General features: G+C 50.4%; 1 protein-coding gene across 1 annotated transcript; it reads left to right on the forward strand.

Annotated features, from left to right (window-relative positions):
* Window positions 1–2,639: 2,639 nt before the first annotated feature.
* On the forward strand, window positions 2,640–4,631 carry LINJ_29_1470 (putative RNA binding protein; the record flags this gene model as incomplete). The annotated part of the gene is made up of 1 exon (XM_001466628.1): window positions 2,640–4,631. The coding sequence occupies one exon, from the start codon at window positions 2,640–2,642 to the stop codon at window positions 4,629–4,631; it is 1,992 nt and encodes a 663-aa protein (XP_001466665.1).
* Between the last annotated feature and the right edge of the window lie 9,772 nt (window positions 4,632–14,403).

A 14,403-nucleotide genomic window follows, 5' to 3' on the forward strand; every position in this document is an offset into this window, starting at 1 on the left:
TGTAATTTTCACCTTTTTCTTATTTCTTACTGTTCTTTACTGCTTTTCTTTGCGCCCTCTTGATTTTTATTTTATTTTGTGCTCTTCCGTATTTCGAGACGCTTCTGTAGGAAGTGGTGCATCGAAACAAAAAAAAGGAGAAAAGCAACAGCCGCAGGAAAGGAAAAAAGAAAAAGGAAACAACGGCAATCAGAAACGCCGAAGACGAAGGACAGTAAACATAGCACACTCGCGCAGACTCACGCACGCAAACTCGGATCTTGTGCTACCGCTCCTTCTCTTTCCTTTTTCTCTGTTTCCCTCTTGCCCAGCCGTTTCGTCGGTGCAAGCTTTTCCGCCCTTTCGTACGGTGCGCATTTTTTTTTCGCTTTTCGCTCCGTCTCTGTGCACGCTTGCAGTCAGGTGTGTAAGAGTTCGAAGGAACGAGAGACTGGCGCACAAGCACAGACACCCCATTTCTCCGCTCTCGGTTGTTTTCTTTGTTGTTGTTCCTCCTCCTCCTTTTTTTTTTCGTGCCGGGGTTTCGCTGTCTATTGTCTGTCGTCTTCTCTTCCTGCGCTTATTTATTTCTTCTCCCCCTCTCTCTGTGTGCATGTGCATGAGTGTGTGTGCTCTGCTGTGTTCCCGCTACTTTTTCTTGTATCTCTTCTTCTTTTCCTGTTTTACTGTGTTTTTATTTTTTTTTTTGCGGCGTACTGCACAAACCTTTAGTATTTTTTGCCTTCTTTTTTGCTTTTGCGCCTCTCTTCTCATTTCTGTTTTTCTTTTTCATTTTCGAACTGTTTTATCTCCACTTGTCTTCTGCGTGTTTTTCCCCCCTCTCTCTCTCTGAGAGTGTTGTTGTCCTGTTATATGGGTAGTACTGCTCTTGTCGTTGTTAGCGCGTTCTGCTTGTGTTGGAGTTTTCAAAACTACAGCGGATAAGAACACCCTAAACCCTCGCATTTCTCTCGAGAAGAACGAGAAAGGAGCGAAAATAAAAAGCTGACTGACCACGCAGGAGAAGTTCATCTCCACCCCCTAGAAGAAAAAAAAAACAAATAATATTCCAAGTGCTTTCGGGCTTCGGCATCACACTCAGCTCCCCGGACGAGACGTGTCTTATCCTTGTCGTCGCGCTCTTTGTGCACCCAAACCCTTCCCCCCTCGTGTGCTTTTATGTGCTTGCTAGGGAACGAAAAAGCAGGTAGGACAGCACAGACGCCTCTTTGCAGCAGCTGCCCTCTTTTTTTCTACTTCCGACGTTTTTCTCTAACAAAGGCTTCTCGCATATATGTGCACACGTATTTTTATTCCTGCTTATATCCCACTACTTTGATTGTTGCTTGATTGCTCTTCTTCTTCCACTCCTTCGTGCCTTCTCCGTTTCCCCCCTCTCCCTCCTCCTCGCTTGTCGATTTGTGCTTTTCGCTCTCTCCCCCTCCCTCTCTCAAACCGACCCCCCCTGGCTTCTTCCACCCGTGTACTCACCTTTGCAGAGTACGTGCGCGTGTCTTGCTCTGCATGTGCATAACCACCCCCTCACTCCCTACTCGAGTGCACACACGTCTGTGTCTCCCCCCAGCCGCGCTTCGCGTGCCACCCATTCTGCCCTTTTGGCTTGTCTGTGGCTTTTCTTTTCTCCCCTCTCCCTCATCTCCCTTATTTCTTGTTTTCTGTGTTGTATCGTTTTCAGCGCCACCCGTTCGCTGTGCGCAATTTTCTTTGTGTCTCTGCGCGCCCCTCTTGGACTCCACCCTCTTTCTTTCACTTAGCCTGTTTTATCAGCTATTTTTTTTATAGTTTTCGGGCTTCCTCATTTCGTGTCTGTACGCATCTGCACTTTTTTGTTTCTTTGCGCGTGTGTGTATACGCGCGTGCGTGTGTGTGCTTGTCTTCTCCCCTCTTTTTTTTTCGTCCTCTCGTGCCTTTTTGTTTTTCCCACTCAAACGTAAGAATTTTTAGAGTGCCTCCTTTTCGTTCCGTCGGACCTTGCGGCTGGCTGTTGTGCTCCCCTTTTTCTTCGACCCTCTCTTACCCCTACGGGGCCCCCCTCCGCTGCCGCTCTATATTCTGTGAATTCCCTTTTTTTCTTTTTTTTTGTGAGCGACAGGCACTTTCTCCCACGCCCCCCTCCCTCGCTCCTCTCCCCCCCCCACACACCGCACAAAGCAACCACCACATCACGTTTCTCTTGTGCGTGTGCGCGTTTGGTGTTCGCCGCTCCGGACTCGCGCGCGCGCTCTCTCCGCTCGGTTGAGGTTCCAAAGACTACCCCACCATTGATTTATCCATTCGTGCTTTGTTGTTGTTGCGTGACGGCATTTCCTGTTTTTTTTTTTCGCGCCTCTGCGTCTGTGTGTGGTGTGGTGTTACGGAAGTTTCTTCTCTCGTTTTTTTATTGTTTTGTGCTTTACTGACCATCTTCCTTTCGAATCTCTTTTTCTCTTGTGTCCGGGTGCTTACTTGTTATTGTTTCTGTCCTTTCTGTCGTGGTGCGCCTCGCCCGCTCCGAGTTTGCGTTACGGTTTGTGGGTAGATTGTGCTTCTTTTTTATTGCTCTTCTGTTCGATCACCTACAACTTGTATCGGCCTGCTGTTTTTCTATCTTCCGATCTTTTCAGCTATCTGTCCACCCACCTCCATCGTCACGCACAATAATGACCCGCCTCAACTCCTCTTGCGTCTCAGTGCAGAGGAACAGGTCGATTTGCCAGAGTGCTGCTTCGCCTGAAGCGGTGCTGCCGTCCGCTTCCATTCTGCCACCACCTACGAGAGAGGGAGCTTCTGCTGGCGTTGCGTATTCCCGCAGTGACGAAGGGCGCAGCAACGACAATGTGACCCCACAGACACTGAATGCGGTGAACTCGTTCGTGGCAAGTGGCAAGACGAAGAAGATTGCCTCGAACAGCAGCAGGTCCAGTGACTCAAACCTCTACCAGCCGCGCGCCGCCGTGCAGAAGAATCAGGCTCCAGCTACGAACACACGTTCCAGCTGTGGCGCGGCGGCACCGAGGAAAGGCCGCAGCAGACGCGCTTCCACTGCGGCACATGCCACCGCCTCCAACGAGAGCAACCTGCACAACAGCAATCTTTTTATTTGCAACTTAGACACGAGGGTGAGCCAGGCAGAACTCGAGACAGCGTTTGCCGAGCACGGCACCATCCTGAGCTCTGCCGTCATGCGCGACATTCACACAGGCGAGAGTCTCGGCACCGCCTTTGTGCGGATGAGCTCGCACGATGAGGCTCGATGCACGATGGAGGCGATGAACGGCGTACACGTCGGCTCTCGTTCCATCTCTGTTCAGTGGGCGAGGCGCAGTGAGGGAGGGCCAGTTGGCGAAGCCCGCAAGAAGATCATGAAGCTGTTTGTGCGCAACATTCCCCTCGACTGCACGAAGATGGATCTAGAGGAGCTGTTTGGGGCGTACGGCAGTGTGCGCCAGGTGACGCTGCACAAGGACACGTCGCCGGTGCAGGATGAGGCGATGGTGCGGCTGATTGCGTTTGTGATCTACACCGAGGAGGGCGCGGCGGAGCGGGCGGCGCGGGAGGTGCACAACACGAAGCCGTTCGCGTCGTGCAACGGCATCCCCATCATGGTGAAGCTGGCTGAGGACCTAGCGAAGCACTACCGCGAACACAATCACCAACAACAGCAGCAACAGGGCGACTCGACCCCTACCGCAGCTGCCACCAAGCAGCGGCACCGGCGCAGCCACAGCCAGCGAAACAGCTTGACCCTTATAGCGAGTAAGAGCCCCAGCCACAAACAGACCATCAGCAGCGGTAACGCCGTCATGGGCCTGAGCAGCCACACCAGCAGCACCACGCTGAGCATCCACGCTGGTCAATCGGGCGGCGCCGATGCATCGATAGTAGATATGGATGTTCCCTCTGACGTCTCGTTCTGCACAAATTACCCCCAGCTCACACCGCCGCAGTGCAACGTGCCACCGGTGAAAACACCGCTGGGCTCGATGACGCCAGCAACGCTTCTGCAGCAACACAGGATGAGCTGTGTGAGAGGTGCAGCTGCGTCCTCTGCCGCCCCGCTCTCTCCTTCCAACGCTCTTCAGTTTCTGGCGACAGCACCGTCAAACGCTGGCGGAAGGATGCCAGCGGTCAGTACCCCGACATGTAAAGGCGCGGCGGCGGTGCCGTTCGTGGCGGGCTCGCAGCGGCCCTCGTTTATTGATATCCCCAACAGCCAAGTGGCGCAGAGCTTCTTCTTCAACAGCTCGACACCGCAGCTGTCGCAGTACGCGCCGCCTCAGCAGCAGCATCACCATCTGCAGCTTCCCCAATTGAGCGAGCTACCCATCAACGCGCCAGTGACGCCCAGGCTCTACCACTTGCCGACAGCTCACGCGGTTCCGGAGCGTCAGGACTCGCGCGCTGCAGTAGTGCTTCCAAACCCTCGCTGCGAGGCGCTTCCGGTACAGGGCCGCTCTACGGACGATTCGCAGCCCATAGTGGCGTACTCGGGCCCAGGGGAGGAGAGCGACCTGCGGATTGTCGATACCGCACCGGTAGCGCATCCGGTTTCGCTGCGCCCACAGCCGAACGTTAAAACGGCGCCGCCAAAGCTGCCGCAGACGTACCGCCACAACCCCTACATCAGCTGCAGCTTTATTCGCGTGGGCTGAAAAAGGCCCGCTGCTCTCCTGCTCCCTGCCTCTCTCTTTTTGTGTGCCGTACAAAACAGGCTTGGTGCCCGCTGCTCCTGGTCGTGCGGAGAGTATCCATCTGTGGCTTTTTTTTTGTATAGCGGTGCAAAAGCGTGTGGTGGCTCTCCTCGACCTCTCTCTTCTGCTTCGCTATGTTGTGCGCGGGCGTACATTCATCACATGGTGGTGTCTTCAGAGGGGGAGGGAAGGAAGGGCGAGGAGGGAAGACTTGCGTTCCATTTTCCACACACATGTGACATGTTTTTCTGTCTCGCTGACGCCGCTGCCGCTGTATGCTCTCTCTTACCGTGCACATGCGCGTGTTGCTTTGTGTGAGTCTGCCGAGCAACAGCAGCAGCAGACGCTTACGCAGCTCTCGCTCGGGCTTTTTTTCTTCAGTCGTTTCCACTTTTTCTGCTGCCACTCGTTTCTCTCACCCTCCCTCTCCTCAGTGCCTTCATCCCCCCATCCCCACATGCTTGTCTTCCTGTTTCGTTTGCCAGCTGTCTTTGTCTACTTCAATAACATACCCACCAGTGCTCTTCTCTTTTTATGCTTTTCTGCATACCTTCCTTCATATTGCGCGCGCGCAAACGAAAACGGCTTTGATTCTGGTTTCGCTTGCTTACATTCTTGTTGCTCATCACACCATCTTCGTTCCCCCTCCCCCTCCGGCGGGTACTTGATGCGCTCGAGTCAATTTCGATTCTCCTTCCCATATGTGCGTGTCTATGTCTCTTTTCTTCTCTGCGTGCAATAAAAAAAAGAAAGAATCGTTTTTTTTTTTACTTCCAGTCGGTGATTGTGCTGTTTCACTTGTAGTGGTTAATAGCCGTTCAACAGCATCAACTTTCTCTCTATCTTTTTCTTTTTTTTTTGGTACGTCTTAGCTGTCAACATATGTATATATTTGTGTGTCTTCTCTCATGTGCGCGACAGCACACTTATCCGCCACCCTGTTTCCTTGTCTACTGCAAGCTCCCTAAAAGGCATATGGACGCTTCAAAGAAAAAAGAGATAATCGAGGAGAGAAGTCGGTGTGCGTGCGCTGGTGGTATCCATCTGCCACAGGACAAGTGGTCACTGTCCGTCTGCACGGCTGTGTGCGTGTGCGCTCGGGTTTGGATGTGGATGTGCTTTAGTTCTACCTTTTTTTCCTGCCTCAGCCTCTCATTTCTATGTACGACTGCGTGCATGTGTCGCACGCCCGTCTCCGAGTCCAGGGGCAGCGATTTTGCATGTGCGCGGCCTCCCTTGTTTTCTTCCTCTCATGTATTTCCTTGTCTTCTTATGTCAATGCTATTTTCCATTTCTCTTCAGCTGTCGCCGTTGGTCTGTCTGCCTCTCTCTATCTGTGTTGTTTGTGTACGCATACTCGTAACGTTTTCTGAATACGTATTCCTTCCTCTTTACTATTCCCTACAACTTCTGCTGTTTTTCTTCGGTCCCCCTTTTTTGTTCTTGCGCGTCCCGAAGCGCTGTACTTTCTGCGCTCGGCGGTCTCTTCTTTCTCTCTTTCCGCCACCGCTGCCGAAGTTCGGCGCCTGCATTGTCTTGCTTCACACGCAGGTGTGTCTGGAATCATTACAAGAGGACGAAACAGGAGGGAACAGAAGCACCCCCTCCCTTTTGTATGGATTTCGCTTGCTCTTCTTCGTCTCTCAGGAATGCGCATGCTTGTATAATGTTTTTTTTTTTTGTTGTGTCGTCTTTGGCTGTGTTCGAGCTTCTCGACGGCGCAGAGCGAGGCGCTTGCCCCACAGCTGCGTGAGCACCACCAGAGAGACGTGAGGCATCGAAATAGAAGGAAGCACGCAAAACCAAAACAAAAAAACGACGAAAAAACAAAAGAGCGAGAGTCGTGTCTCAAACATGGCTGTAATACGACCAAATAGTAAGCGGTATGGTGGAAAAAGAAAAAGCGGAGCGAATGAGCGTCTTTTTTTTGTTGTGATGGACAGTCTGCGCCGTAATGCGATGGATTGGAGAGGACGCGGGAGCGAATCCGTTACTCTCTCTTCCTTTTTTTTCGTTTGCATCTCTTCTTGTCACCTTCTTGTTTAATTGTCCGGTGTCCTTCGGGGTGTTTTTGGTTGGATTTATCGCTATCATTTATGCTCGTTTCCTTCGTCTCTTCGTCGGGAGCCGCTTCGTCTCTTGGCCTCTCCCGCATGTGCTTCTGCCTCTCCGCTTTAACGAAGCGGAGTTTCGACTCTCTTCTTTTTTTGTTTGCTGCTTGTTGTTGCTGTTGCTCCAAGCTTCACTTCTCTCGCGTACTTGTGTGTATGGGCGTGCTGCTGGAGTGTTTGTCTTTTCCCTTAAATAGCCGTTTCAAGCATGCGTGACTGCTTCTGGGAGACACACTCTCTCTATATCCTTTTTTTGTCATTTCTGTGTGTATGTGTGTGACGCACCCCGTTCGTTTTTGCTTTCGTTTTCGTTACTTATTTATTATTGCTTTTTGCCCCATCTAAGCAATCGATGGTGTCCCGTCATCTCTTACCACGCTATTTTCATTCTCCTCCTCGCCCCGTTTTTTTTTTTTGGCCTGGATGTGCTGCTTGCTGTGCGTATGTGCGCCTGCGTGGTATTACTGCTTTTATGATTGTTTTTTTTGTTGTTCTTTTTGTACCTGCATGCATGTATGGGTGCCCCCACGTCTACCCCCTCCCCTCCCCTCGAAGAAAGACAGTCACAACAACGAACCCCTAGGCCCGCGCGCGCACACATGCACAAGTACCGAGCCTCTTTTACTCAGCTGGCTTGCTTTTAACCCTTGAAAACGATATCTGTCACGGCAGAGAGAGGACAAAAAAAAATAACTTGTACGTTCCTATCGCTCTCCTCGTGTATTGGTCTCATTTTCGTGTCTTGCTTCTCTTTTATAGTTGAGGTGACCATTCGTTCGCTGCATCCTTTCTATGTGTTTGTGTGCAATGGGTGCATGCGTTCGTGCGTGGGCGCGAAGACCTCGCCCTTCTCTTCTCTCCCCTTCTTTCCAATGACCCACACGGTGGGCCACTTACGCACATGCGCTCCGTGCGCACACTCCCTCACGCTTACATTCCCCACGTAAGTTTTTTTTTTCATTTGTAGGCTGCTCCTTCTCATTCTCTACGGTTTTGTATTGTATGGTTAGCTGGTCTCTCTTGATAGTGGTACAAGAATATTTTATTATTATCTTCTGATGTTTGTTTGCTTTAAAGGATGTGTGAGAGTTTTTTATTTTTTTTTCTGCTCACATCTCATTCACTCTCTTCATCTCTTAATTTCTTTTTCTGTGCCATCCCTCTCCCTTCATCTCTTTCTTACCTGTTGGCATTTTTTGTCGTTTCTTGTTTTTCTTTTATTATTATTATTTTTTCCATTTGACCTCCCCTGCCTTTATCTTCATTACCTCCCCCTCCCACACACACACGCAGCATTTGAATAAAGCGCTCTTGAAGCACCAGAGCCACATACAACAAAAAAGGAAAGCACACAAAGCCAGTGAAAAGTGAACGAGCCTCAATAGCCGTCTCACAACGAGTGAGACGCGAGGATGAAGTGGATAGTCGACGAATGTTTTTTTCCGTTTTCATTTTCTTTGTTTTTGGTGTTGCGTGTGAGAAGACCTTGTGGTTAGAGGAAGGACGAAGAACGAGAAGAGGCCCGACACGATACCGTCGAGGATTTGTGAAGGACCCCTGCAATGGCGCGCGCATACGGTGTGCAGCTTATCGGAAGAACACAGCCCCCGTTGTGTGTAGAGCACCGCGCCTGCAGTTTCACGACGACTTCACCAGAAAAAGAAGTCTTCCACAATACCGTTCACCACTGTATACATTTGTATGGGGGTGCGTGTCTCTGTGTCCCTTCCGTCTCTGTGGCTTTCTGTTGAGTTCCTCTTTCGTATGTGGTGAGACTCTCCCCCTCTTCGCCTTTTGTTTCGTGACATCGCGCGCTCTGTCTGCCTCTCTCTCTGCCCTCCCTTTAAACCTTGTTATGTCGGGTCTTCTGTGCTGATGTTGATCACTTCCTTCTTTTTTTTTGTACACTGGAACGAAAAAACAACAACATCACCAACACACAACCCCCTCCCTCCCTCGAAAAAAAAAGAAATAAACAAGGAAATGGCTGCCTGTCTGTTTACTTCCGCCCCCCTTTTTTCCTTTTCTTGTTCCCCCCTCACTTCTGCTTTTCTTTTTCCTTTTTTTTGTGATCTGTCGATTTCAGTTTCGCCTCCGCTTTCATTTTTTTTTGTATTTTTTTTTTCGGCCTTTTCTCGCTTTTCTCTCGTATCTCTTCACTCGCTCTCGTTCTTGCTGCACCTTCGGTTTCTCTGTTTCTCTTTTTTTTTTGTTTGCTCGGTTGTTTTCTTGTGTCACCACGACTTGTCTCCTCTCTCTCACACTTTCGCTTCACCTATTATGCCTCTCCCCTTCTCCGCTCTCTGCTTTACAGAGAGGTATACGATTAGCAACCTATCGGCACTCCCCTCACGGGCACATCTACACACGCGCACACTCTTGCATTATTGACGGCGTGCACCTCCCATATTGGCGTCTAGCATACTCGTGCTTTGCTTATTGTGTACATATATCGATATATATATCTATACATATACGTACGTGTGTGTGTGTGTGCTCTGCCTCGAATGGGATGTGCAGTCCTGTGCGGGTCCTTTTCGCTCGAATGCCGTCTCTTGCTTCGTGCGCGTGCACTTGTGTGCTCTATGCAGACGTCTGCGCGTTCGCGCACACTTTCTTTGTCGATTTCCCCCTTTTTTGTAGTTTTCTTTGTGCGCGTGTGCCTCTCCCCACTCTCTCGGCTTTCGTTTGCTTCTCTCTTCTTTTTTTCTCCTCGTTTGCCGTGCTGCAGATGATGCCGTTGGCGCTTCTTCTTTGGCTTCCATTCTTGATGATGAAGGACACCGTTGTTGCTGCCACTGCTGCGGCGGAAGGGGGAGGGTGTGATCGAAAGAAGCTGCCAAACAAGAAGAAAAAGGCAGAACTGAGAAGCAACACAACCACACAAGCGAACGAGGCGGAGGGTCGAAACGCTAAGGCAAGCAGAAAATGCCATCGAAAAAAGAAGGAAGGCGGCGAGACGAAACGGCGGGAAAGGGCGTATAGAATCTGCCACAAGCATCCCCCCTTTCCCCTCCCCCCTCCCCCAGGCCTGACGGAAACGACAATGCAAAAGGGGAAACAAAAAGCAAAACGGAGCGAGCCACCGCCACCGCCACCGCCCAAGCTCATTAGCAAACAGCTTTGTAGCTGAGGGAGGGGTGGGTGGAGATTTGAAAAAAGAAAAAGCATGCAGTCCAGAAAACGACACCGAAAGATGTACAAGGAGTGCGAGAGTGTGCGCGTGCGTTGGGGCTTGCCTATCTGCTTTTCCTCGTGTTTGGGCGCGAACACAAACGTACATGCACACACACACACACACACACACACACACACACACACACACACATGAGCAGAAGAGGGGTGCCGCGCAACGCCAAGAAACACACGGCAGGACACAAGCACGGTCAAGCGCAGACGCTTCTTCAGAAAGATCTGCACGTTGCGCGGACGTGGCTGTGACCGAGTGCGCGCAGACATGGCGGTATCTTTTTTTATGTTTGCTTTTCGTTTCATTCCTCCCTCTCTCTGTGTTTCACCTTTAGCCCGCCTTTTTTGTTTTCTCGCCTTCTCTCACTTCGGTGCGCTCAACTCCGTGTTGCGTCTTCCGCACAGTCTTCTCTATTATTATTATTTCGCCCGTTCCTTTTCAGGTCGTTTGAGCTCCCCTTCCCTCCCTAGGCCTTCTTCCCCTCGTGCCCCCTTCCACGATTAGTGCGACTGGTACGACCACCGCACGTACGGCTAATGAGTGCGTCTTGCGTTCCCGTTTCCCCATTTTCTTTTCTTTGCGTCTCGCACGATTTTGATGCCGATCTTGCTGCTTCCGTGCTTCGTCTTCCGTGTAGTTGCGCTGATGGTATCTCATGCCATAGCCGGCAGGTGCGTGCGACGGACAGAGAACGCATGAGGCGGATGACTCTCCCTTTATCCGCTCTCGATACAGTGGCAGAAGTTGCGTGTGCGAATGAGCAGCGGCGGTGGCAGCAACGAGGATGCGCACGAAAGACAGCTTTTGTCTCCCGCTGTGACCACTAGCAGTCTCTCGTTTTGTTGTTTTAGTTCTTTTGCACCCCCACGAAGAGCGGGGCACACAATGGCATGGCTGTGGCAACACCACAAACAGAAAGAAAGAGGTGCTTGCCAGGGCCTCAGCTGACGTGTGAGGAACAGAGGGCATCTAGACGAGCCGGTTTAGGGCTGCGATGTCCGGCACAAACACAAACGCGGCTAGCTGTGTGCTCTCTCCCAGTGAGACGAGGCGGATGAGAGTCGATCAGGAGAAAGCATGGGAGCTGCAAAGATCGACGCGATGGAAAGGCGAATAAAATGCGCTCGGATGCGTTGATGCGATCTCTCTCTTCTCCCGCTTCTGCCTCTTTTCTAGCACTTGCTTGCTTGCCATGCGCTGTGGAGTTTCCACTGTGCGTGCGCGCATGCGAGTATTCTTATACAATCGCTCCATCAGGATTGTGCCCAACCTCACTCGTGAGGAAAGCCTCCTCTTTCTTCTCCCATTTTCCTTCTTCACGCAGACGCAGATGTGGGTCTTGCGTTTGAAATTTTTTTTTCAATTTCTCGTTTTTTGTGGTGTACTCTTCCGTTTTCTTTGCGTGTATTGTGGTGAAGGCTCGCTTCGGACAGAGAATGCAGACGTCCGACAGTCGTCCTCTGCCCCTGCGGTGTCTTCTGCTTCAACACTTTCCCTCCCTTTTTTCCCTCTTCCACAGCCAGCCTGCGAACCTTTGTTGTCATCTCAAATTGTTTTTTTTCTTTTTGGCTTCTCATTTCTTCAAGTGTTTATTCTTTGCGTTCTCGCTCAGTTTACTCAGGCAGTCAGAGCGAACGATAAGCACCGGCATCGTGGGCAAGCGCTTACTTTCATGCTTGGATACACCTCCTAACGCTCTTTGCCCAATCGCTGCTTTCTTGTTGGCATTCGAAGTCCCGATCGGGCCATCTTCCCCTTAGCTTTTTAGTGCATCAGAGCCCATCTCACCCATGCCACCCCCCGTTTTCCCATCTCCAACAGGTAAGACAGGTAATCCGGAAGGATGGGTGCTTCAGTACTCTCGTAAGTACCAATAAAAAGAACAATATGCATAGAATACCGAAATACCACCTCGGGTCGTAAGGCTCGGTGTAAACAGCGTGATCGCACGCGCGCGTACACACACACACACACACACTTCCGATTGGATCATCTGACGGTGTGCACACTATCGGTGGCAACGTGTATGCTGCGCTCTCTAACGTTTTCCGCTCTCTCTCCATCCCCTCTGTGCTCTCACGCGGGCAAAATGAAAAAAAACAAAGGAAAGGAAAAGAAAGTTTTATTATTATTATTATTTTTTTCCTTTGCTCCCTTTTCAAGAAACGTTTTGTGTTGTGCCTTCGACGGTTGTCTCCGCGTGCTCATCAGCATGTCGCGATGCGTAGGGACGTTTTTTTTTTGTAGTGATGCTTGACTTCTCCGTGTATTTTGTTGTGTGTGCGTGTGCCTCTCTCTGTGTTGGAGCCTTTGCTTTCCTTCCTATTAATGCCATTTTGTTTGTTGTTTTGATCTTTTTCGGGCGATTGGGCTGCGCTTGTTTTTTTTTCTGACTTTACTATTTTTTTTTCTCGCTCTCGTCTTTTCTGGAGTTGCCTCTATGTGTGCATCTTTGCGTGGCTGGAGAACATTTTTTTTTGCTGCTGTTGTTGGTTTCGTTCTCCGTCTGTCTCCCTCTGTCTTGATCTGTTGCTATATGTACACGTTGGTGTGGTGGCGGAAACTCTCCACTCATGCTTCATTTTTTTTTTCAATTCAACGTGCCTTTCGGCCCATCATGAGCAAGTCTCAGCCGTGCCCGAATGCAGGTTTGCGTCTAGGTGTGCTTGCGCGCGCGTCTGGGCCAGCATCTACTTGTGCGTGGAGCTGACGCGGTTTCTGGAAGGCAGACGAGCGACCAAAGAGAGGTGCGCTCCTCTCGTTCTCTCTTTATCGTTCACCCTCCTTGCCTGCACTTTTTTTGTGCGTGTTGCTTATCAGCTCTTGCCGATCACGCTCGCGCATCTCTCGCTCTGCGTTGTTTTCTCTTAGTGGAGGCTTTTCTTTCGCCTGTATCTTTTCATCTCCTGTGTATCCCACCATCTCGGACTTCTCTTCTTCATCTTCCCGCCTCTTTGCGTTTGCTAATACTTAAACCGACACAGACCGCGAGATGAGGGGAGAACAAGAAAACCAAGAAAAGGAAGTAGAAACGAAACTAAAGCGCATGATCGCCGTGAGCATATTCCTTTGCACGCGCGCGTTATGTATGTGGGTGTGCTCGTCCATAGGTGCTTCGTGTATGTGTTTGCCGATGCCAACTAAATGCATACAAAAAGCGCATCAGCCTTTGTTTCACTGAACCCCTCTTCCGTTGTGTCTTTTTTCCTTTATTTTTTTCTGATTGCTTCTCAAACACGAGAGCTGGATGCTCTTGTGTGTCCGGTTCATAGGGCAGTAAGGAAAGTCAAGAGCAGGGGAATCGAGAACGAAAAAGAGGGAAGGGGAACGTTTTGAAGCAGGTAACCCCTCCGAAAAAAAAAAAACATAAAAGTACGTGCTAACTATCTTCCCTTTCGCCAGCTCTCTTTTTTCTTGTTATTGCTGTCTTCCGTTCACTCGCCTGTTTTTTTTTCCACGTTCTGACGGAAGTACTTAATGCCTTTTTCTTTCACCTCCTCATCATGCTTTTCACATCTCCCTGTACCTCTCCTTTTTCCAGATATCATCCATTACGCACTTACTTGCCCTTCTTTTTTTTTTCGAGGTGTTTGTTGATTGCTCTTCCATTCGACCTGCTATCCCTTCATGGGCTTCCCACTCCCTTCACGCTTGCTCTTGCTCTCTCTCTTCACGAGTCTGTGCCCATGCGCAGATGCGTGCTGTGCGTGTGTGTGCTTGAGGAGGAGGAGGGGGGGGGAAGGGCGATAGGATTGCATTTTATTTGCTGTATTCGCCGATCTTTGCAGTTGTTTCGGGTCCCCTCCCACTCACCCTCCTCTTTCTCTTGCAGACAATACAGATCGCTCACCTGCAGCGTTTTTCTCCCCTCCTCTTTTCTGTCTTCCACGCGCGGTGCGCTGCTACGGAGTGTCTCACAAAGGCTTCTTCAACGCAAAACGTGCCAACATTGTCGTTGTGCACTCTCGCGCTTTTCTCCCCCCCTCCCCCCTCCCTCCCTTGTATTCCTTGTGTATGTGTGCATGTTTTTCTTTCACATCCTGCCTCCAGTTGTTGGTGTTCCTGCAGAGATGGGCAACCTCATTCAATAAAAAGTAAAGCGGTGACGGCAGGTCCTGCAAGAGCCCATACGCATACATATTTGCTTACATTTGCATATGCTCTCCTTCGTGTGCACGGGTGCTAGCGTGCCCTCATCTTTTTCTTTTTGCCGCCTTTCCTCTCACGCATCTTCACCGGATTCCTTGATGCGCTGATCCTCATTCCTCTTATCTGCCCACCTCAGTTTTACTTTTTTTTCTCTGACGTTTTGTTTTGTTTGCTTTCCCCCCATTTCTTCGCGGACCTCCTTCCCTTCATTTCGCTTTTTCGCCTCTCACCGGGTGTTTGCGTTCTCATGGAGGGGTGATGGAGGGTGTGTTCAGTGGATAAG

Source organism: Leishmania infantum, chromosome 29, assembly GCF_000002875.2.
Source record: "Leishmania infantum JPCM5 genome chromosome 29".
Lineage (NCBI taxonomy): Eukaryota > Euglenozoa > Kinetoplastea > Trypanosomatida > Trypanosomatidae > Leishmania > Leishmania infantum.